At 43.6% G+C, this 21,175-nt stretch overlaps 2 protein-coding genes across 2 annotated transcripts in view; both read left to right on the top strand.

The window, feature by feature from the left end:
* SLC5A3 (solute carrier family 5 member 3) overlaps nt 1-2,480 on the top strand; it is a 50,412-nt gene extending 47,932 nt beyond the window's left edge. The window contains exon 3 of the transcript XR_012493989.1: nt 2,344-2,480. The gene's annotated coding sequence lies outside the window, so the exon portion shown is untranslated. The remainder of the gene's footprint in view (nt 1-2,343) is intronic.
* The window catches only part of MRPS6 (mitochondrial ribosomal protein S6), a 67,862-nt gene extending 47,934 nt beyond the window's left edge, over nt 1-19,928 (top strand). Inside the window, exons 2-3 of the mRNA XM_019730250.2 lie at nt 2,344-2,483; nt 19,306-19,928. Coding sequence (XP_019585809.1) covers nt 2,344-2,483; nt 19,306-19,495 — 330 coding nt within the window. The 3' untranslated portion in view covers nt 19,496-19,928. The remainder of the gene's footprint in view (nt 1-2,343; nt 2,484-19,305) is intronic.
* Nucleotides 19,929-21,175: the final 1,247 nt, after the last annotated feature.

Genomic DNA, 21,175 nt, shown 5'->3' with positions numbered 1-21,175 from the left:
TGTTTTATTATAAGATTAGTTAAATATATAAACAAACATAATTTTCAGTAGGCATTTTTAAAATCCCTGTGGGCTACAATATGAAATGAAAATAAAAATTTTATTTCTAAACCTTAAACTAATACTTAGTACCTTCACAGCATTTTAGCAGTATTCTTCAGAAAGAAAATCTACAGGAATAGTGGTTTTCTTTGGTTACCAGAATACACACTTAAAAATTGTTCTGCAGTTTTCATTTGATCCAAAAGGAGCCACTGGAAGGTAGCCTTTCTTTAGTTCATGCCTGCACTGCAGCCTCTCTTTGCTTGCATCCCTTCACTTATGTCTCTTAGGAGACATGTCCCTTCTCCTTTGCAAGGTGTCCTCTGAGCTCCTCTCCCTGTCTTTGCTTTGTCACTGGTCCTTTTCTTTGCTCTTTTACATATTAGCTTCCATGTAACCTGAAAGTCATGGCATCTCTCAAGAGGCCCAATTTCCAAATGTGTAAACCTTCTTTGCACTTCTTTTTCTGTTTTGGTGAAGATTAAATATGTAGCGATAAAACTCTAGACCAGCGTTGGGTGTATAGCAGTTACACAGTAAGTCATAGCTGCCATCGTTGTTGTTTAAAATGTCTTACATTTTATCCTCTTGATTGGTTCATTCCCCTTTAACTACTAACTTGCTCATGTTTTCTCTCCGCTAAAACACTTTGTTCGAACTTATCTGCCCTTCAAGTCCTGGCACTTTCTCTTTGCCTTCGTTGCTGTTGAATCTCTATCATGGAAACCTTTGCCGCCCAGCTTCTGGCCCCATTTTGCTATGACCATGCAGCCACCGTACTGTGGCTTTGCCTTCATCTCCATCCTCTACCCTGTCACTGTGGGGGCTGCCCCTTTTCCTAGTTTCTGTGGCAGGGCAGGCCTGATTTTCCTTGTACTGTTTGTGCCTTTCCTATTTGCTTCTCTGACTTTGAATTTTCCTGTCAGGCCCCAGATGTTTGTGTTTCCCCAAGGCTCTGTGGTTGGTCTCTTTTCTTCTCACCCTACCCCCTCCTGCAGTGGTCTCCTCCTGGGGCTTCAGATAGCCCTCCCATGTGCATCCTAACCCACCCTGTTTTAAGCTGAAGGTTTACATCTTGGGAAGCAAACCTAGAGGAGTTGTGGGCAGCTCAGGCTCAGCGTGTCCTAAGCCAAACTCATCTTTTACTGTCCTCAGCCAGCTTCTTCAGATTTCCCTTCAGCTGTTAATAACAGTACCAGCCCCTTGGCCACCTGTTTGGTGCCCTCGTGTGCCACGCCTCTCCATTCTCCACAGACATTAGTTGCATTTTGTCAGGTTTACCCTTGTAAAGCATCTTCCAGACTTTCTTTTATGTGTACATATGTAAAGAGGTATCTGGAAAGAAATTCACCAAAATGTTGAAAGTCTTTTATCTCTGGATGATGGGATTTTATGATTTGAGTTTTGTTTTATGTAACAGGAATTTATTATTTCTCTACTTATACCCGCCTCTGATCTCCCGTCTCAGCCCTCCCTGGTCCTGGGCTTCATCCCGTGGGCTCCTAGCCGGTTCCTCAGTTCACTCACCCTTTCTTGCCTTTGCTCCTTAAATCAGTGCCTGGTTCACTTTTCTTTGCATCTCCCATTGTCATTTTTCAGGGCTTCTCTCAAGGAAGCTTTCATTAATGAAACCAGCTGAGTGTGCTTTCCCCTCTCATGAGCGCTCTGATCCCAGTCACCGTCTGTGTTCTGCCTTCTGCTCTTCTTACAGGGGGTTTTGTGTTAATTCCGTTATTAGATTGTAAGCTCCCTGAGGGCAGAAATTGGGTCTTACTCATCCTCTCCCCCTTTGGTTACCATCTCCCAGTTTTTCTTTGGGGGATAACCCCTTTTCCTACTGGCTTTGATTTTGGTGGGATGGTCAAAGTGTCCTACCAAGCGGATGCTCTTTCTCTGGAGTTTGAATTTTGAGTCATGGGATTCATAGACTGACAGTGATTGGCGCTGACACATCCTGGCCAAGGAGCTCGAAGAAGCCACTCCTTAGTTCCTGCTTCCCAGATCCCTGGAGCTGCTCTGGTCCCTGAACTCTCTGCGGCCTGGTCTTCAGGTTTTACTTCACATCTGTGAGCGATCTCATATCTTTACAATCAATATCCATTTCTCTCTCTGTCTCGCCCTCTCTCCTTCTCTCTCTTTTTAATTTTAAAATAGCCAAAGACAGTTTCTGTTGCTTTTACTCAAAGATTTCTACCAGTAGAGCTGTAATGATTAGAACTGGCCAGACTTAATCATTCTAGTTCTTACATTGATTCTGATGTGTCTTTTTCCTTCTTTTTAAAAACAAAAACAAAAAAACAGCCGGAGACCGCTGCTGCTTTGAAACGGACGATTGAAGCCCTGATGGACAGAGGGGCAGTCGTGAGGAACTTGGAAAACCTGGGTGAACGAGCGCTTCCTTACAAGATGTCCGCCCACAGTCAGCGGCACAGCAGAGGAGGGTACGTTTCTTATCACGTGAAAGATGTCTTTGATCCGCTCAGTAAAGAATACTGTTTAATTCGTCTTAGAAAGTATTATAATTTCACAGTCAGATCCCTGTTGGGCTGGGTGGTGTCCAGGTACATGCCCTGGCAATGGCGGAGCTGCACCTGGGAGGCGGTTCTGCTGGCCCGTAACAAGCTGGAATCAGTACAAGAACAGGTCACTCTTGGAGCAACAGGTTTATAAGCTTTTGATCATCAGAAACTCTTTTTTTGTCTAAGCATTGTTTTTCCCGGCATTTCTTTAAAATGCCTTGAGGACACCTCAGTGAGCAATGCGTTGTTCACATACTCAGTGCAGCCTTTGTAAATGTGTTGGTTGCAGACAACAAGCAAACTTCACTTCTTAGGACTAAGGTACATAACCAGAGCCTAGCCCACAATAGAAAAATGCCTCTACCTACTCAGCCAGTAATCACAATTTTCTGTAATGGAATTTTTTCTCTCATACTATATATAGCAACTTCCTCAAAACATATGTCAAGTATTTGATTCTGTTGTAATAACTGTCCTTTGTGCAGATTCTTTGACACTAATTTGTTGAGTTGATACGAAGCTTCTCTAAGCCCTGATGGTGTCTTTTTTATGCCCATGGTTTCTGGTTTGGAGGAATCATCTCATAATGTTGGGTTTCCTGGCAGTAGGCGTAGAGAAAATGGGAGCCAGTTTTTAGCATAGTGGCAAGGGTCCAGGAGTGGAATACTCGATTCCCCCTCTGGTACACACCAGCTGTGTGGCCTTGAGCAAGTAAGTCATTTAGCTTCTCTGGTTCCTGCTTCCTTGGATACTGAACTCGGGTGGTTGTTTTCCCATCTACTGTCATGGCGATCAGATGAGAGAATCTCTGCAGACAGTCCTGGGTGCTGCTTTTATCACAGGGAGCCAGTGGGCTTGTGCAGGTGTAGTACCTGTGACAGGCCCAGGTGGAGCCTCACAGCAAGGCTTTCTTACTGCGTTTAAACCTTCTGCCAAGATGTGGCACATATTGCAAATTTCATATTTTGATTGCTTCTCCTTGTTTTGTGCTAATGTTCAGCTTCTTGAGAACACCTCTGAAGAGAGTGCCTGAGGCGTTGCTAGGCAACATGAAATGCACAGTGGCTATTCCTCTTCCGCAATCATAGTAACAGTGAGGGATGAAGATTGTGTGGATAACATTAAAAAAAAAACTTAACCACAAAGGGGTTTGGTTTTAACAGCACAGCTATGAATCCTTTTGCCATTGTGTTTAAAGAGGAGCATATAAAATTTGGCCAAGAATTATTGGCCAGGTTCTCTGATGGAAGGCGCTGAATCGGGGGAGAAGTCAGTTTGCTCACAGATGTGCTTTCAGGGGTGTACAGTGGGAGTCCTTCTGCCATTTTTCCAAGTAGAGGATCTGACTCGGTTGAGAGTTGGTATGACCAGCTTTCTAGAATTTGCACTTTCCCAGGTGCCTGGTAGTGCTGATGCTTCTGTCCGAGGACCACACTTTGAGAACCACCGTACGACTGACTCATTTAGTTTCCGGGCCTCTGTGTACAGTACTGGGCTTGGGTGGTGCTGTTCCTCTTTTATGAAGGGAACAAATTCAGATCCTGGAAAAACTCCCCTGGAACTAAGCCAGAGCTGCCGACAACACCGGCTTTACGTTCCGGGTTCCTGACGGGGCCTGTGCCCACCACGCACTGGGTTGCAGTCACTTATTCCATTGATATTCAAGGATTTTTTTTCTGTTCTCCTTTACAGCGACACTCTTAAGGTGTGTTGTATATGCGTGTGACGTAGAGACAGAGGGGTGGTGACCAGCCCCAGTGGGGAAGTCCCTGTGTTGAGCTTGTTTTTCTGGGACAAATGAATGTCTTGTGTTTATTAGTTTAAGGTAATGTTTTCCAAAGTGTGGTTCTGAAACACTAGTCATACAGGTATGCTCCACCAAAATACGGGGAGTGGGGGGTGGGGGTGATCAGTGGGTTGTGGGAAGCCTTGTGTGATCTCGTCCCTTCTAGAGTCACAGCACAGTAGCGACATGGGAGAAGCCTTTCAGTCAGATGCCTTCGTTTATCAGCTGTATTTCGCCATGTTACCTTTTATTTCTTTACATTCGTTAGTATTCTTACAGTGACGTGGTAACTGAGGAGGAGATGAGGTGTAGTTTGGAATTACCTGGATGAAGATTTCGATTTACTTTCGTGTCACATGTCTGCGGTGCGGGGCTCAAGTCAGTCTGATGTTCTCTTGGCTTCATCCAGTCCTCCCGTGGTCACTAATCCCAGCGACATTTGTCCCAGGCGTTTTGTTCACTTGGCAAGTTCTTTATGTGCACTACACACAGCCACAGAAGGAGCTGCGGGTGTATATGAAGCAGATTATGTGCCAGGTGTGTGGGGTGCTGAGCTGGTTCACGTCTGTGACATGATGAAGAAGTAGACTTGTCTGTTCCGTGTGTGTTAGCATTCAAAGTTGTTAGCTCTTCCTGAGCAGCCCTGGAGGCCGTGACTCGTTACCTGTACTTTTGCTGCGGCCCTGATTGGAATCCTGAGGCGGGTGTGCGAGAGCCAGTTTTTCAGCTGGCTGACGAGGGAGCCGAGCTGCCCGCTGAGCACCCACATCGCGTTGTCCTGCTGCTGGTGTTGTGTGTGTGTTGCTTCAGGCTTTAGGGAGGACTGTCCTAGCGGTATTGCGAGGTCTCGGGATGGCTGCCTGCCTATGGCTGACCGAGGTACCAGCCAAGGGGTGCAAGGGCAGGGGCCTCGCCTGGCCCAGCCTGACAAGCAGGCGTCTCTGTTGCAATTATGTCCATCAGGTTGAGTGATTACCTCTGCTGTCCTCCCATTCTCACCTCCTTCCCCCAAAGCCATACCTCCGCTACCCACATGCCTAGTAGTCCTGAGAGAAAAAGGAGGGGAAAAGCACTTAGGTAGGAGAAATCCTACTCTAGGCTGAAAGGAGTCAAAGGAAGAAGAGGTGGTGCCTTGGAAGTGGCATCTGGTGTTTATTATTATGTTGTCTACTTACGTTGTTTACGCCAAAAAACCAACCAACCAGAAACGGTATAGAACAAACATTACAGTCCAAGTATTGATTTGGTCAGTCCCCACTTCAGAAACGGGTTCCAGTCCAGAAACTTGTCTGTAGGTCTGTGGTCTGTGACTGGGAACCTGTTTTCCCTTTGGAACCACTCGATGGATAAGTTCTCAGGCTGCTCCACAGAAACTTATTTCGCTCATCATCTCTGAGGTAGAATTGGGCGAGTCACTTACGTATGGCTGCACGCCCTTTTCAAACTTTAAAAATGCTGCGCTGCGTTCCACCTGGCAACAGAGAGGAGCCTGGGTCAGGTCACCTGTGTCAGGGACGGGGACAGTATCAGACCCCTGTAATTGACGACTGATTTTCCAGGGGAAGTCACTTCCCGTGTCACTTGTCCCCCCAGGTGATCTGAACTTAGGACCAGGAGGAGCTGAGCAGATGCGCCTGTGCTGTGTGGGCCCAGTTGGGGTGGTTGGGAAATGGGTCTTCTGGACCAGCTTTCCAGATGGAGGCTTCCGTCTGCCGTCTCCAGGCGCTGTCTGGAAACTGCTGGAGCGTGACGGCACTGGGGGTGTCGTAGGGTCTGGGAGTCCTTCTGGGCTCTGGGAGTCATTCTCGGCTCTGGATTTGCTTTGGTCTCTTGGAGGCCTCCTAGATGTTTTCTCCTTTGTCCCTTCACATGTTACCTTGATACCTTCAGCCAATCTGGGAAAGGCAAGGTTGGTGTAGTGGAACATTCTTACTGTATTCCTCGGAGTCAAAGAGGGACAACGTCACATGCAGAAGGGAGCAGTGAGAGTAGAAGCCCAGGGAGACGCTTGCTGAAGAGGCAGGTGTTGTACTGACCTGTAGCCGTCACCCCTGCCAGAACCGCTGCAGCGTCTTTCTCTGGGCTGCACACACTGCTGCAGGGCTCTTTCCACTAGGTGGGGCTGGACGGAGCGTGCGTGCGTGCTGTCTGGTGCAGGAGGGGGAGCTGTGGAAGAAACCGGTCTGTATTTCAGTGTGGGGCGTGCGCTTGTTTGTAAAGGCGCCTCCGGTCGGCTCGGACTGTTTGTACCCGGTCTGACTTTCCTGCAGTGAGATGGGGCGGCGGGCTGGGACCGTGTGCTGTTTAAGTGGGAAGGAGGTTTCTCCCGCCTGTTGTCCTCCTTTGTCCATTCTCATCCACTTTAAAATGTGCATAGGTGCTCCTAGCAAGGATCTGCTGGCCTACATATAAGATGCCCTTCTATTTACGGGTAAGCAGAATGATAAAAATAACTGGTTCTGTGGTGAAAACAGTGGAATTTTACTGACTCGTTCCCCAAATGTGTCTGCAGCTTACTCCAAGAGAGCTGGCACCCTCTCTAGAGGAGATTGATTCTCCTCTGTAGTTTTCCCGTTAGCTAACATTTCCATGTTCTCGTGCTTTCCTGCCAGCATCGAGTCCAGCCAGCATCCTGACTCTCGTCTGGTGTGTAGGTCCTGCACAATGGGCTTTCAGGGCACGGCTGCAGCGGCCGGGGAGGTTTCTTTTCAATGGCAGCGTCCCAAGATTTGTAAAGATTCTGCAGCAGCTTTAGTGGTTTTTAAAGTGTATGAGACCCAACAGATACAAAAAGAAATGGGACTTTTCTGTGCAGAGGGTGTCTTGGTTTTAAGATGAGTTATTCACTGCCTCAGTGAAGCCTGAATTCAGCAAGGTTTAACCGATAAACAGTCTAGGAACTGGCATTCAAAGGGATCTGTTTCCTAGCTTCAAAAAGGCTCCAAGATGCTGCATGGCTTCAAATCCCTCTCATCCCCATCCCCCACCCCCACCCACTGTGAGCCACTGAGCGCTTCAGTGGAAATTTCCACTTGTCTGCTAAGGGGAAGGGGAGGCTAAGTGAGTGTGTGACTGTTTGAAAGAGACAGACAAAGAATTTAACTCAAATTCAAGCAAGCGCTTTCTGTGGAAAACTTGCAAATACAGGATTAAGACAAGTGAAATAAATACAACCTTTGCATTTAGGAGCCCTGGAAGAAAACACATTTCCTCCCCCAACAACTCCCAGGTGGGGAGCTTGCAGGGGGCGGGGGCTGGCAGTCCTGGGCTGTCTGCAGAGCTTGTGTCAGAAGCTGCCTGAGTGGGGAGGGGGGGCGGAAAGGACCCTGAGAGCTGCTGACTCCCTCGTGACACCGGGAAACTGCTGCTGTGGTTGGAGCGACCTTGGTGGCATCCTTTCATGTCCTGGGGAAGTCATTTCTCCGGGTCTTCTCAGATCTCTGGGCTTTCAGTCATGGTGGCGGAGAGTTTGGGATTGTGAGAGTGTCTGAAGAAATAGAAAGGAGGGTAAATTAACACCTTGAAGAATACGTGGGCAGGTTCTACCTGTGACATAGTTCACTGTTCTTCCAACTTTTGAACCTGGGAATGTGTGCTGAGAAAGGCATCACTGCAATGAACCTTCTCTTGGCCTTTCTTTCCTGGCCGCGGGTATCAGTCATCTCCTTACTTTCACTTCTGCAGAGCTGCTGCTGCGTAAAAGTTAAGTGATTTTCTTTAGAAAAGAGAGATGCTTGGGTAAATCTGATTTCTACCTTGTAGATGAAGGGATTCCATAATTAAAAGCACACAGGGGGAAACACACCTGGAGGTGTAAACACTGCTGGGCCTTGTGCTGGCGCAGGGGTCGTGCTGCCGCCGGCCCGGCCCCCGCTGTGCAGAACCAGCTGAGCACGTGCTGGAAGGCGCTGGCATCCATAACTCCGTTTCAGAGCGCTGAGCTGGGCATTTCCAAAAATGATCTGTCCATTTATTGATCCATCATTGATTGTAGTGTAAAAGTAGAGAATGGAAAACTGGCCATTTGGAGAACTTGATTCTCTTTCTTCTCATTGGGATGTCAGCTTTGGGGCGTGTGTCAGCAGTTGCAGTGTTATAGTCATAATTTTAAACGTTTCCCTTGAGGAAGGAGCTTCCTGTGAGGATGGAGAAGAGGAGTGCACGTGCGTTACGACTTTTGGTCTTGTGTCTTGATTCTGCCCAGCTTGGTGAGGGGAAGCAGCAGACGTTGATATTTCACTGTGGTTATCGTATCCTCTGGATCCTTCCCCATCTTAGGAGGAGGAAGGCAGGGTGAAAGCGCTCTCAGATTCCTCAGGAGGCACTGAGCCCCTTTTGTGGCCTCTTCCCTTGGACAGCAGCTAGCTCATCAGTTTCAGAATGGCCTCCCCATGGCAGCCTTCGCAGGATGTAGGGCGTGGGTATCAAGGACGTTTCAGGGTCAGTTTGTCACCCTGACTCCCACGTTGACAGGTCTGCACAGGGTCTGTGCTGTGGTGGGGAAGGGCTCCTTGCAGGCCTCCGAAACAACCCACAACTGCAAGTGGGTGGTTTTCAGGCCTCACTTTCTTCATGGGTAAAACTGGAAATGCAAGGCTGCACTCATTGCTCTCTCGTGTCTATAAAAAGTCCCAGCATCGCTGCTCAGGTCCTCTGTAGTTAGAAAAGCCCCGCAGCCCGGGGTTGGGTTCCGTGACCGCCACGGCATTTCCAGTCTTCTGCAGAGCGGGCACTTGGAGAGGGTTTCTGCTCGCACAGCAGCCCTGTGGTTTCTCTCTCCGGCTGTCTCCATGTTCCCGGTGGCCAAGGCCATGTGCACCTCCTGACGTTTGCCCACAGTAGATGTTCACTGAGCAGTTAAGTTTCCCCGAGATAAATAGGTGAGAAGAAAGAATATATAGTGGCAGCAGCTAGGGATCGGTCATGGTCCTTGCTGTGTGGGAAAGCCATGGCGGACTGTTGGCCTGTGTGCTTGGGCCGCTAAGGCAGGTGGACGTTGACTTTGTTCTGGATTTCAGCTTGGTTCTCCCGTGGTGTGAAAGACATCTTGGTTCCCTGGGAGGGAAATGGGGAGGTAGGAAGGTCAGCTGTCAGCTGGGAGTGTGAGCACAGTAAGATCTGCCCATCTCTGAGCCACTTCTCCTGTCTGTGTTTTGGGGGTGGTTCCTTTTTGTGGAAATTTCCATGGTGTAATAAGGAGTGTGGGAGTAGAAGCAGCCTTTGCCCACATGAGCCCCAGTCACAGATCAGCAGGGTGATAAGCATGAAATGACTGTCACAGCTGTGGTTGTGGGCACAGACTCATTTGCATTTTGGCCATTGCTCTGTTGTGACTGGCGGAGGGAAGGCGGAGTAGATAAAAGAAAGTAAAAGCTAGAGGGGCTTGGGGTGGAGCAGGAGCCTCCAGAAGCCAAGCTTAGGGTTTCCAGGCCTTTTTCTAGGACTTCTCTTTATCCTTGAGAAACCTCCAGAGTGCTGGCTGCTTGGTAGCTGGTAGCAAGAGATGTGGTTGACAGGGTCGGGAGCCGTGGGGTCTGGGGTCGGGTGCCTCTTGCTTTGTGACCTGGAGCAGACCGGTTCCCTCCTAGCTGCGTAAGGGGCGGACTGCGTTGTCTTCACGGTCCTGCCAGCATTTCTTTTTTCTTTTTTTAATTAAACTTTATTGGGGTGACAGCTGTTAGTAAAGTTACATAGATTTCAGGTGTACAATTCAGTAATACATCATGTATAAATCCCGTTGTGTGCTCACCACCCAGAGTCGGTTCTCCTTCCTTCACCATATATTTGGTCCTGCCAGCATTTCCACTCTGGGATTCTGTAACCCACTGGGCCCAGCGTCGTCTGTAGCTTCTTGTGCCCTGGAGACCTGCTCTGTTGGGGTCCTGGCTGTGGCCACTGAGGAGCTGAGGGACCCTGAGCTCATGACATAGCCGTGACAGAATTCAGAGGCAATATGGAGGAAACACTTTGAAAACTACTAGAGTGGTTGCTGCTGGGGAGAAGGCTGCTGGACCCACACCAACAGCCAGCACCACTTCCTCTTCTTGGGGTTCCTGAATTGCTACATGGAGTGGAGTGGAGCTGCTTACGTGCCATTTTGAAATCAACAGCTTTATAGAAATATAATTGACACACAAACTGCACATATTAAAGTGTACATTTAATAAAGTTTTCATGCACACACACACACACACACACGCACACACCACGAAACCACCATAACCAAGGAATGAGTTGCTTACCCTCACGGTTTCCTCCCGCCTCTTGTGATCCTTCCCTCCACTTTCCCCAGCCTCTAGCAGCCCCTGATCTGCTTTCTTTCACTATAGGTTTGTTTATATTTTCTAGAATCTTATTTACATAGAATCAGACACTATGTGCTCTTTGTAGTTTCTTTTACTCATAAAATTAGTATGAGATTTATCAATAGTATGTATCAATGTTTCTCTTTCCTGCTGAGTAGTATACCAGCTTGCTTATCAGTTTCTGTGTTGATAGATATTTATGTTTCCAGTTTGGAGTCCTCAGAAGTAAAGCTGTTGTGAACATTCAAGAACAAGTTGTCGCATGGACACATGCTTTCATTCTCTCGGGGGAAATCCCTAGGGGGAGGAATGGCTTAATCACCGTGGCAGGAGTGTGTTTGACTTTAAAATGCCCGACTGCTTTCCCAAGTGGCTGTGGCATGTTGCATTCCCACTAGCACCGTAGGAGAGCCAGTGCGTTCTCTCCATTCTCACCAACACTGGGCATGGTTAGGCGTGTTAATTTAACCATTCTAATAGGTATCTTTTTGTGGTTTTAATCTGCATTTATCTCGTGACTAATGGTATTAAGCATCTTTTCATGTTCTCCTTCACCATTCTATATCTTGGGTGAAATGCTTGTTCAAATCTTATACCCATTTTTTTTTTTTTTTTCATTTTAATTAATTTATTTATTTTTAATTAGTTTCAGGTGCACAAGACAAAGCAAAATATACCCATTTTTTAAAATTGGTTTTCTTTAAATTAAAATTTGAGAGTTCTTTATATTCTAGAAACAAGACCTTTATCAGACATGTGATTTACAGATCCTGGTTTGTGGCTTGTCTTTTTATTATATCTTAACAGTATCTTTCAAAGAGCAGTGTTTCATTTTGATGAAGTGTAATTTATGAATTTTTTTTCTTTTGTGGCTTGTGCTTTTGGTGTCATGTCTAAGGAATCTTTGCTTAACCCAACATCACAGAAGCTTTCTCTTGTGTTTCTTCTAGTTTTATATCCTTGTGTTTTATTGTTAGATGCGTGTTCCATTTTGAATTAACTTTTGTATATAGTACAAGTATGGCTCATAGTTTATTTTTTTGCATGTGGATACTGAATTTTTCCGGCACCATTTGTTTAAAGGCTTGTCCTGTCTCCACTATACTGCCTTTGCATCTTCATCTAAAATCAGTTGTACTTACATGTATAGCTCGATTAGGTTGGGGCAAAAGTAATTGCGGTTTTTGCAATTATTTTTAACCTTTTAAACTGCACTTACTTTTGCACCAACCTAATAGTTATGGACTCTTCCTTCTATCCTATTGATCTTTATATGAACAATATTATATCTTTATATGGACCCCATGCTGTCTTGATTACCAGCTTTATAAAAAGTCTTGAAATCAGGTAGCATTAGTTCTTCCAACCATATTCTTTATTATTTTGTCTGCTCTAGGTCCTTTGAATTTCCATGTGAGCTTTAGAAACAGTTTGTCAATTTCTAACAAAAAAAGTGTGCTGTGATTTTGATTGGGATTCTTTGAATCTGTAGATCAATTTGGGAGTATTGACATCTAAATAAATTTGAATCTTCCTACCCATGAATAAGATGTACCTCTCCGTGTATGTAGACTTTGTTTAATTTCATTTCAGCAGGGGTTTGTAGTTTTGAGTGTACAGGTCTTGCACATCTTTTTTCAGATTTATCCCTCAGTAGCTCATATTTAATTTCAAGATCTATTTGTTGCTAGTATATAGAAATATAATTGATTTTTTTTGTATATTAGTTATGTATCTTATAATATTGCTAAAGTCACTTACTAGTTGTAGTATCTTTTTTATAAATTTCTTCAGATCCTTTTATATACCTAATCATGACATCTGTAAATAAAGACTTGTTTCTTCCTTACCAATCTGGATGTCTTTTATTTATTTATTTACTTATTTATTTTTTCTTGCCTTATTGCACTGGCAAGAACCTCCACTAAAATGTTGAAATGGTGACAGCAGACATCCTTGTTTGTACCCAGTCTTAGGGGGAAAGCATTCAGACTTTCACTGGTTAGTATGATGTTGGTTGTAGGTGTTTCAGAGATACTCTTTATAAGGCTGAAGAAGGCCCCTTCTGTCCCTAGTTTGCTGAGAGTTTTTATCAGGAATGGATATGGGATTTTGTTAAATGCTTTTTTTTAACGTCTCTTGGAATGATCACATGGCTTTTCCTTTTAGTTTCTTGATATAGTGATTTACATTAATTGATTTTCAAATGTTAAACCTGTCTTGTGGTTTTTGGGGTAAACGCTACTTGGTCATGATGTATTGTCCTTTTTATATATTATAGTAGACATTTGCTAAAATTTTGTTTAGGATTTTTTTGTTATTTTCATGAGGATATTGATCTTTTTTTTTCTTTCTTTTCCTGCGATATCTTTGGTCTTGGTATCAAGATAACATTGGCCTCATAGAACAAGTTGAGAAGTGTTTTCCTATTATCTGAAACAGTTTGTATCAGAATTGGTATTTTCTCCTTAAATGTTTGGTAGACTTCACCAGTGAAGCCATTTGGGTCTGTAGTTTTTGTGTGGAAATGATTTTAATTACAAATATAATTTTTTTAATAGATACAGGGTTATTCAGATTATTTCTTCTTGAGTGAGGTTTGGTAGTTTGTATTTTTCAAGGAATTTCAGCAAAGTTGTCCGATTTATTGCAAAAATTGTTTATGGTCTTCCCTTACCATCCTTTTAATATCTGTAAAATTTGTAGTCATTTTACCTCTCTCATTCCTGAATATTGGTACTTTGTTTCTTACCTCTTTTTACTGATCAGTCTTGACTATAGGTATATCAATTCTATTTATCTTTTCAGTGAACTAGTATTTGGTTTCATTGATGTTCTTACTGTTTTCTGTTTCCTTGTTCAGGGATTTCTGCTTCTCTCTCTCTCTCTCTCTCTCTCTCTCTCTCTCTCTCTCTCTCCTTTTCTCCCCTCCTCTCTCCCCCCCTTTCCTTTCCTCCCTCCTTCCTTCCCTTTTCCAGTTTTATAGGTGGGAGCTGAGATCATTGAGGGGAATTCTCTTTTTTTCTTACATAGGTGTTTAGTGCTATAAATTTCCTGCTAAGTGCTGCTTTAGTGGATCCCCCAAATTTTGATATGTTTTCATTTTTATTCAATTCAGAGTACTTTGTAATTTCCCTTTTGATTTCTTCTTTGACCCATAGGTTATTTAGACATATATCTAGTTTCCAAATATTTGGGGATTTTTCCCAAGACTTTTATTTCTTTTCTTATTTTTTTTTTAAATTAATTTCAGGTGTACAAAGCAACGTAATAGTTAGATATTTAAACCCCTCAAAAAGTGATAACTCACCCCTCAAGCGACTACCCCTATGACATCTTACCATGTTTCCCCGAAAATAAGACCTAGCCGGACAATCAGCTCTAATGCGTCTTTTGGAGCAAAAATTAAGACCTGGTCTTATTTTACTATAATATAAGACCGGGTCTATAATATTATAATATAATATAAAATTATATATAATAATGTAATTAATATAATATAATATGTACTGGGTCTTACATTAATTTTTGCTCCAAAAGAGGCATTAGAGCTGATTGTCTCACGAGGTCTTATTTTTGGGGAAACAGGGTACCAGTCTGGAGGTGGCTTCTTCTGTACGTCCTTAGTTGAAAGGCTTCAATTCAGCTTGATTTTAGGCAATTCTCAGTAATGATTTTGTAGATCAGTTGTGATTTTGGTGTGGTTGTGAGAGAATGTAAGCACAGCATTTACATACTGCGCCATCTTGGTTGTCTCTCCCAGACTTTCTGTATGGCTCAGCTCTCTTTAGATTTATTGAGACTTGTTTTATGGCCCAGAATATGGTCAATCTTGGTAAAAGTTCTCTGTGCATTTGAGACCAGTGTGTATCCTGCTGTAGTTGGGTGGAGGGTTCTAGAAATGTTAGATCCAGATGGTTGATGGCGATAATTCACTTTTTCTGTGTTTTTGCTGATTTTCTGTGTACTAATTTTATTAATTACTTAGAGAAATGTTAAAAGTCTCCAACTGTAATTGTGGATTGGTCTATTTCTCTTTTTAGTTCTGTTAGTTTTTACTTACTGTATGTTTAAGCTCTGTTATCTGCTGCGTACACATTTAGGACTGTTACGTCCTCTTGATGAACCCATTGTTACGTATTCTTTTTTTCCCCCTGGTAATTTTCTTTGCTCCGAAGCCTACTTTGTCTCATATTACTATAGCCACTTGAGCTTTCTTTTGGTTAGGGTTTTGACATGATATATGTTTTTCTGTCCTTTTACTTTTAATTATTGTTTACTTGAATGACTTTCCCATTAGGCTTGGCTAAGAGTGAATGGCTACTCAGGAAGCTTTCTTATGAGTTTTGAACCTTCTTTATATGGAATTACAAAACATGCCATCCTTTTTCTCATAGCGTCCTTCCTTCCTGCATCTGCCCATTTCCAGTTCCATCTCTCCTGCTTTCTAGGAGGATTCCGCCTGTCATGTCAACGCCACCACCCTGTCCAGTGTTTGCTGTGGGCCTGCTGTGTGTTACGCTCCGTTCAGGGTGCTGGGAATATAGCAACACAGTCCTTCTTAAGGCAGTTATGTTTTAGTGGCGTGGGATAGACTGTAAACAAATATATGCCACCATGTTTCCCCGAAAATAAGACCTAACCGGAAGATAAGCCCCAGCATGATGTTTCAGGAGGACATCCCTGAACATAAGCCCTAATGCTCTTTTGGAGCAAAAGTGAGCATAAGGCCCGGTCTCATTTTCAGGGAAACACAGTATGTCAGTGGTGATCAAGTGCTATGGGGACAATAAAGCTTTGGGTAAGGGACATAGAGGAATGAGGCTTCGTGGGGGGCAAGGAGGGTGTTGCTTTAGGGGAAGTGGTCAGTGAAAGCCTCTGTGACAATGTGACACTGGGCAGAGGCAGGTGGAAGTAAGGGGTGAGTTGCTGGGAACGTGGGCGAAGGACATTCCTGGCAGACAGAATGGGAATATGCTGGGGAGGAGAGTGTGGCTGGGATGAAGTGAGTGAGGTCCGAAGGTCACTGCGGGGAGGGGAGGTCGCAGGATGCTGACTACTGCGCTGAACGCGCCGTGAAACAGCGAAACAGCGCTGTCTGTGCTCCTCCGCGAACAGGAGCAGCGAGGCTTAAACCTGGAGCGCTGAGAGGAGGGCAGGTAGGGAGGAAGCACACGCCCTCCTTTGTACTGTTATCTAGCCGAGCTGAAGACTTGGTTGGGGTTTTTGTTTTTTTGTGTTTTTTTAAGGAGGGCGCAGCTCACAGTGGCCCGTGCAAGGATCGAACCGGCAACCTTGGTGTTATTAGCACCACGCTCTAACCATCTGTAGTAGTCTGGTCTGAACAGATGAGTTAAATTCCTTCTCTCACCCGAGATTCAGATCATTTCCTTTCCGCCCCCCTTTAGGGCACATAGAAGTTCAGGACCCCAGAAAGAAATCAGAGGAGAGAGACTGGGGGTATTATCGACTGACAGAGACAGGGTCCCCACTGACCTCCCCCACAGGACTTCCCTTTTCTGGGGAAGGCACAGGTGACTCAATGGCTGCAACTTCAGAAAGGTGCCCTGTTGCTCGGCCAGGGCCCACCGCTGTAATGCCACCCACACTGTACCCCCACTGCAAGCTCAAATCCCAAAGATTTTGGGGGTCCCAGGGACTGGGATTTTGTCAGCATGGATAAATAGTGTTCATGCATAAAAACAACCGGTAGCCTCATCACGAGAGGTACTTGGCTGTACCTCAGTGTACTTTTCCTAGCGTGGCTGTTCTGAGGCCAGGTTCCCTTTCTCCCTGAGGTTTGCTTTTCCAGGACAGCCGTCGTCTATTGCAGCTGGGTCTGACCTGGGGCATTCTGGGGCATTTCTGCTCAGAGATGAGGTCTCACCAGGAGTAGCTTCACGGGCTTGCCTTGTCTCAGGCTTGGTCTTGGAGAAAAATAGTTCATTCTCAGCTGCAAATACACAAAACATAAATTGCTAACATGAAAAATGACATTCCTTAAAAAAATGGTTTGTATTCGATGTAAGTTTTCTTGTCATATGGTTAAAGAGGAAAATAATTTGAACTAGAATTGATGATTTGGTTATCTTCCAACCTGCTTTTAGGTTTGTGCATCCAGAAAACAATTGCTTCTTTTTTGGTTGTTGTCGGTGCTCAGTAATGTACCATATTTACTTACTTATTTTTCTTTTTACCATTGGACCCTTCACCCATTTCTTTCACCCTCACCCCAACCCCTGCCCCCTGGCAACCACCAATCTGTTCTTTGTATCTATGAGCTTGTTCTTTTTAGATTCCGTGTATAAGAGAGATCATACAGCATTTGTCTTTCTCTGTCTGACTTATTTCACTTAGTATTAGGTTGGTGCAAAAGTAATTGCGGTTTTTGCAATGCTTTTTAACCTTTTAAACCACAATTACTTTTGCACCAGCCTAATATATAGTGCCGTTGAGGTCCATCCATGTTGATGAAAACGTTAAGATTTTATTCTTTTTTATGGCTGAATAACGTTCGTGAGTGTGTGTGTGTGTGTGTGTGTGTGTACCACAATTTCTTTATGCATTCATCCATCGATGGACACTTAGATTGCTTTCATGTTTTGCTGTTGTCAATAATGCTGCGGTGAACGTGGGGGTGCATGTATCGTTTTGAGCTAGTGTTTTCATTTTCTTTGGATAAGTACCCAGAGTAGTTCCATTTTTAATTTTTTGTGAACCCTCCATACTATTTTCCATAGCGGCTGCACCAGTTTGTGTTCCCACCAACAGTGCACGAGGGTTCCTTCTTCGCCACATTCTCAACACCTCTTGTCATTTCTTCTTTTTTTGATAATAACCATTCTAAGTGGTGTGAGGTGGTAGCTCATTGTGGTTTTGCCTTGCTCTCCTTGATGATTAATGATGTTGAGCATCTTTTCATTCACCTCTTGGCCGTCTGTATGTCGTTTGGGGAAATGTCTACTCAGATTTTCTGCCCAATTTTTAATCGGATTGTTTTATTACTATTGAGTTGTATGAGTTCTTTATATATTTTTGAATATTAACCCTTTATCAGATAGGTAATTTGCAAATATTTTCTCCCATTCAGTAGGTTGCCTTTTAATTTTGTTGATGGTTTTCTTTGCTATGCAGGAGCTTTTTAGTATGATGTAGTCTCACATATTTATTTTTGCTTTTGTTGCTTTTGGTCAGATTCCAAAAGTCATCTCTAAGACCTATGTCAAGTCGCTTACTGCCTATGTTTTCTTCTAGGAGTTTTATGGTTTCAGGTCTTATAGTCAAATCTTTAATCTATTTTGAGTTAATTTTTGTGTATAGTGTAAGGTAGTGATAGAGTTTTATTCTTTTGCATGTGGCTGTCCTGTTTTCCCATCACCATTTATTGAAAGGACTGTCCTTTCTCCATTGGATGTTCTTGGCTCTGGTGTAAATTAATGGACCATATTTGTATGGGTTTATTTCGGCGCTCTAAATTCTGTTGCATTGATGTACGTGTCTGTTTTTATGCCAATACCATGCTGTTTTAATTGCTATAACTTTGTAATGTAGTTTGAAATCAGGGAGTGTGATGCTTTCAGCTTTGTTCTTTCTGTAGATTGTTTTGGCTATTAGGGGTCTTTTTGTGTGTGGTTCTGTACAAATTTTAGGATTATTCTATTTCTGTGAAAAATGCCATTGGAATTTTGATAGGTATTGCATTGACTCTAGGCTGTTTGGGGTGGTATGGACATTTTAACAAAACTGATTCTTCTAATCTATGAGTATGGACTGTCTTTCCATTTATTTGTGTCTTCACCAGTTTCTTTCATTAAAGTGTTACAGTTTTCAATGTAAAGGTGTTTTCTCTCCTTGGTTAAATTTATTTTTAGGTATTGTATTTTTTTTGATTCAGTAGTAAATGGGATTGAATTCTTTTTTTCTCTTTCTGATAATTCATTATTGCTATATAGAAATGCAACAGAGTTTTGTGTATTGATTTTATATTCTGTAACTTTATTGAATTTGTTTATTAGTTGTAACAGTTTTTTGATGGAGTCTTTAGGGTGTTTTATATATAATATCATGTCATCTGCAAATAGTGACAGTTTTACTTCTCTCTTTCCATTTAGATGCCTTTTATTTCTTTTTCTTGCCTAAGTGCCCTGGTGAGGGCTTCCAACACCATGCTGAATAAAAGTGGCAACAGTGAGCGTACTTGTCTTTTCCTGAGCTTAGAGAAAACACTTTCAGCTTTTCATTGTTACCATGTTAGCTGTGGGCTTGTCATCTATGGGCTTTATTATGTTGAGGTACATTCCTTCTATAACGACTCTGTTGAGTTTTTATCATAAATGTGTGCTGAATTTTGTCATGCTTTTTCTGTATTTATTGAGATGATCCTACAATTTTTATCCTTTATTTTGGTAACGCGGGTATCACATTGACTGATTTGGAGATGGCTAACCAGTCCTGGCATCTCTGAAATAAGTCACTCTTGGTCATGGTGTATGATCCTTTAATGTGCTATAGAATTCAGTTTGCTAACGTTTTGTTGAGGATTTTTGCATCTATGCTAATCAGGGATATTGGCCTATAATTCTTTTTCGTGAGACATCTTTGTCTAGTTTTGGTATCATAATGCAGGAATTCACAAATTTTTATTTTATTGCAGGTATTTCTTGGTGGATTTTTATGCACCAACAACAACTGTTGAAAGCATGATGGAGTACTTGTCTCGAGACATTGATGTGATTAGACCGAATATCATAAAACACCCTCTGACCCAGGAAGTAAAGGAATGTGAAGGAATTGTCCCAGTCCCACTTGAAGAAAAACTATATTCCGCAAAGAAGAGGAAGTGAGAAGATTCACCAGATTGTAGACTTATACTTAATTCTCTCACTTTCAAGCACCATGGATTAATAACTCACGAGCTTGACCTTTATATAAGAGTGTGTTGCGGGTGCCATTGGATTTTCCTAAGGTATTTTTAGCTCCTGGTCCCTTTGCTGTGAGAGGTGGGGGGATGGCTTGCTGAGAGCCACCCTAACCTGTGGTACCAGCACATCGTTCTGTATTTTGTCATATTAATATAGTTTCTTTGTCAATGAGGTCTTTTTACCCTATAACAACACTAACACCGTTTTGAACAACGTAACTTATAAAATGGCCCTGGATTGTGAGCTAGTCACTCAGACTGTATAACCATGTGAAATAAAATATCATTCGTACTGTAAAACCATGCGGTATTATATAACTTTCGATCAGAGCAATAAACATGATTTTTAAAAACTCTGAGGTGTTTTGTCTCTTCACCTGCCCAGCACAGAGCACTGCCCCAGGCCTTGCAGCTCCAGTCTGCCCAGAACGCTAGCAGTGTGGGGGTGGGCTACCTGGTTACCAGCCCAAGTTCAGAGACTGGAAGAAGGCGTGAGGGAATGTCTCTGCCCCTTGGCTATGGGCATTCTATAAAATCAGTAACTTCTTTTATTTCCCAATAACTTGTCATTGTGGTGGGTGCTGCTCTTTGTGGAGGGACAGGCTCTGTGACACGTGAGCTCTGGCAGTGCTTCCCGTTGTTCCTTTGCCATTAGCATCTGCCTCCTCTCCTCCACTGTCCCTTAGTCTGGCAGGCCTCTTTGAGGGAGTAGCCACCTTGGAATTCTGTTTCTCCTGTCTTCTCCCTGCTACCTGATGAGTTAGAAGCCAATTGCTTTTGAGTTGGGGATACGCAAAGAACTGGCTGGCATCTGCTTGTGGCCTGCAGCCAGTGGCACACTGAGCTCTTAATTTAGGGGTACTTGTAAGAAAATCTCTCTCTCTCTCTCTCTCTCTCTCTCTCTCTCTCGCTCTCATAAATTTGAAGCTCATAGGTCTATTTTTAAAAAATATGTCCTGGAAATAAAAAGACAAGTTTTGTTTTGAGAGTTTGTTGTTTTGGCAGGGAAGGGGTTAGGTTTGGGATGTTGTTATATTTTTGAGACTAAGAACCAGCCAGTCTTTGCTTGAAATGGATGTAATTAGGGTTACCATATTTAGCAAATAGACATGCAGGATGCCCAGTTCAATTGGAATTTCAGAAAAACAGCGACTCATTTTTTTCACGTAAGTAGGCTCCAAATATTGCATGGAACATACTTAGCCAAAAAATGATACATTCTTTGAAATTCAAGTTTTCCTGGGTGTCCTGTATTTTATGTGGTAACCTTAGTGTAACACATAAGGGCATAAGTAGTGCCAGGGACAGGGTCTGCTCTGCCAGCTGAGCCGATACGAAGGAAGTGACGTCCCCATCCCGCATCCTGCCTTTTCTGCTACTATCATCATCAACAAGGTGAGTCTGAAGAGTGTCGCGAATTATAGACGAGAACACAGCTGGCATGCTCCAGTTTGCCTCAATCCACCAGAAAAAACGGATCTAGAAATGAACTGAAATTTCCTTCCTGGGCAGTTCCAGATAATCTGTTCTGGGAGCCTGAATTTACAACATGGTCTTAGAATCAATAGGGTTACCTGGCTTCAAAAAAAAAAAACTATAAAGT

Source organism: Rhinolophus sinicus, linkage group LG01 (genome assembly GCF_036562045.2).
Source record: "Rhinolophus sinicus isolate RSC01 linkage group LG01, ASM3656204v1, whole genome shotgun sequence".
In the NCBI taxonomy this organism is placed as follows: domain Eukaryota; kingdom Metazoa; phylum Chordata; class Mammalia; order Chiroptera; family Rhinolophidae; genus Rhinolophus; species Rhinolophus sinicus.
The sequence above is the reverse complement of the archived record's forward strand: the minus strand, read 5'-3'. Positions and strand labels throughout refer to the sequence as shown.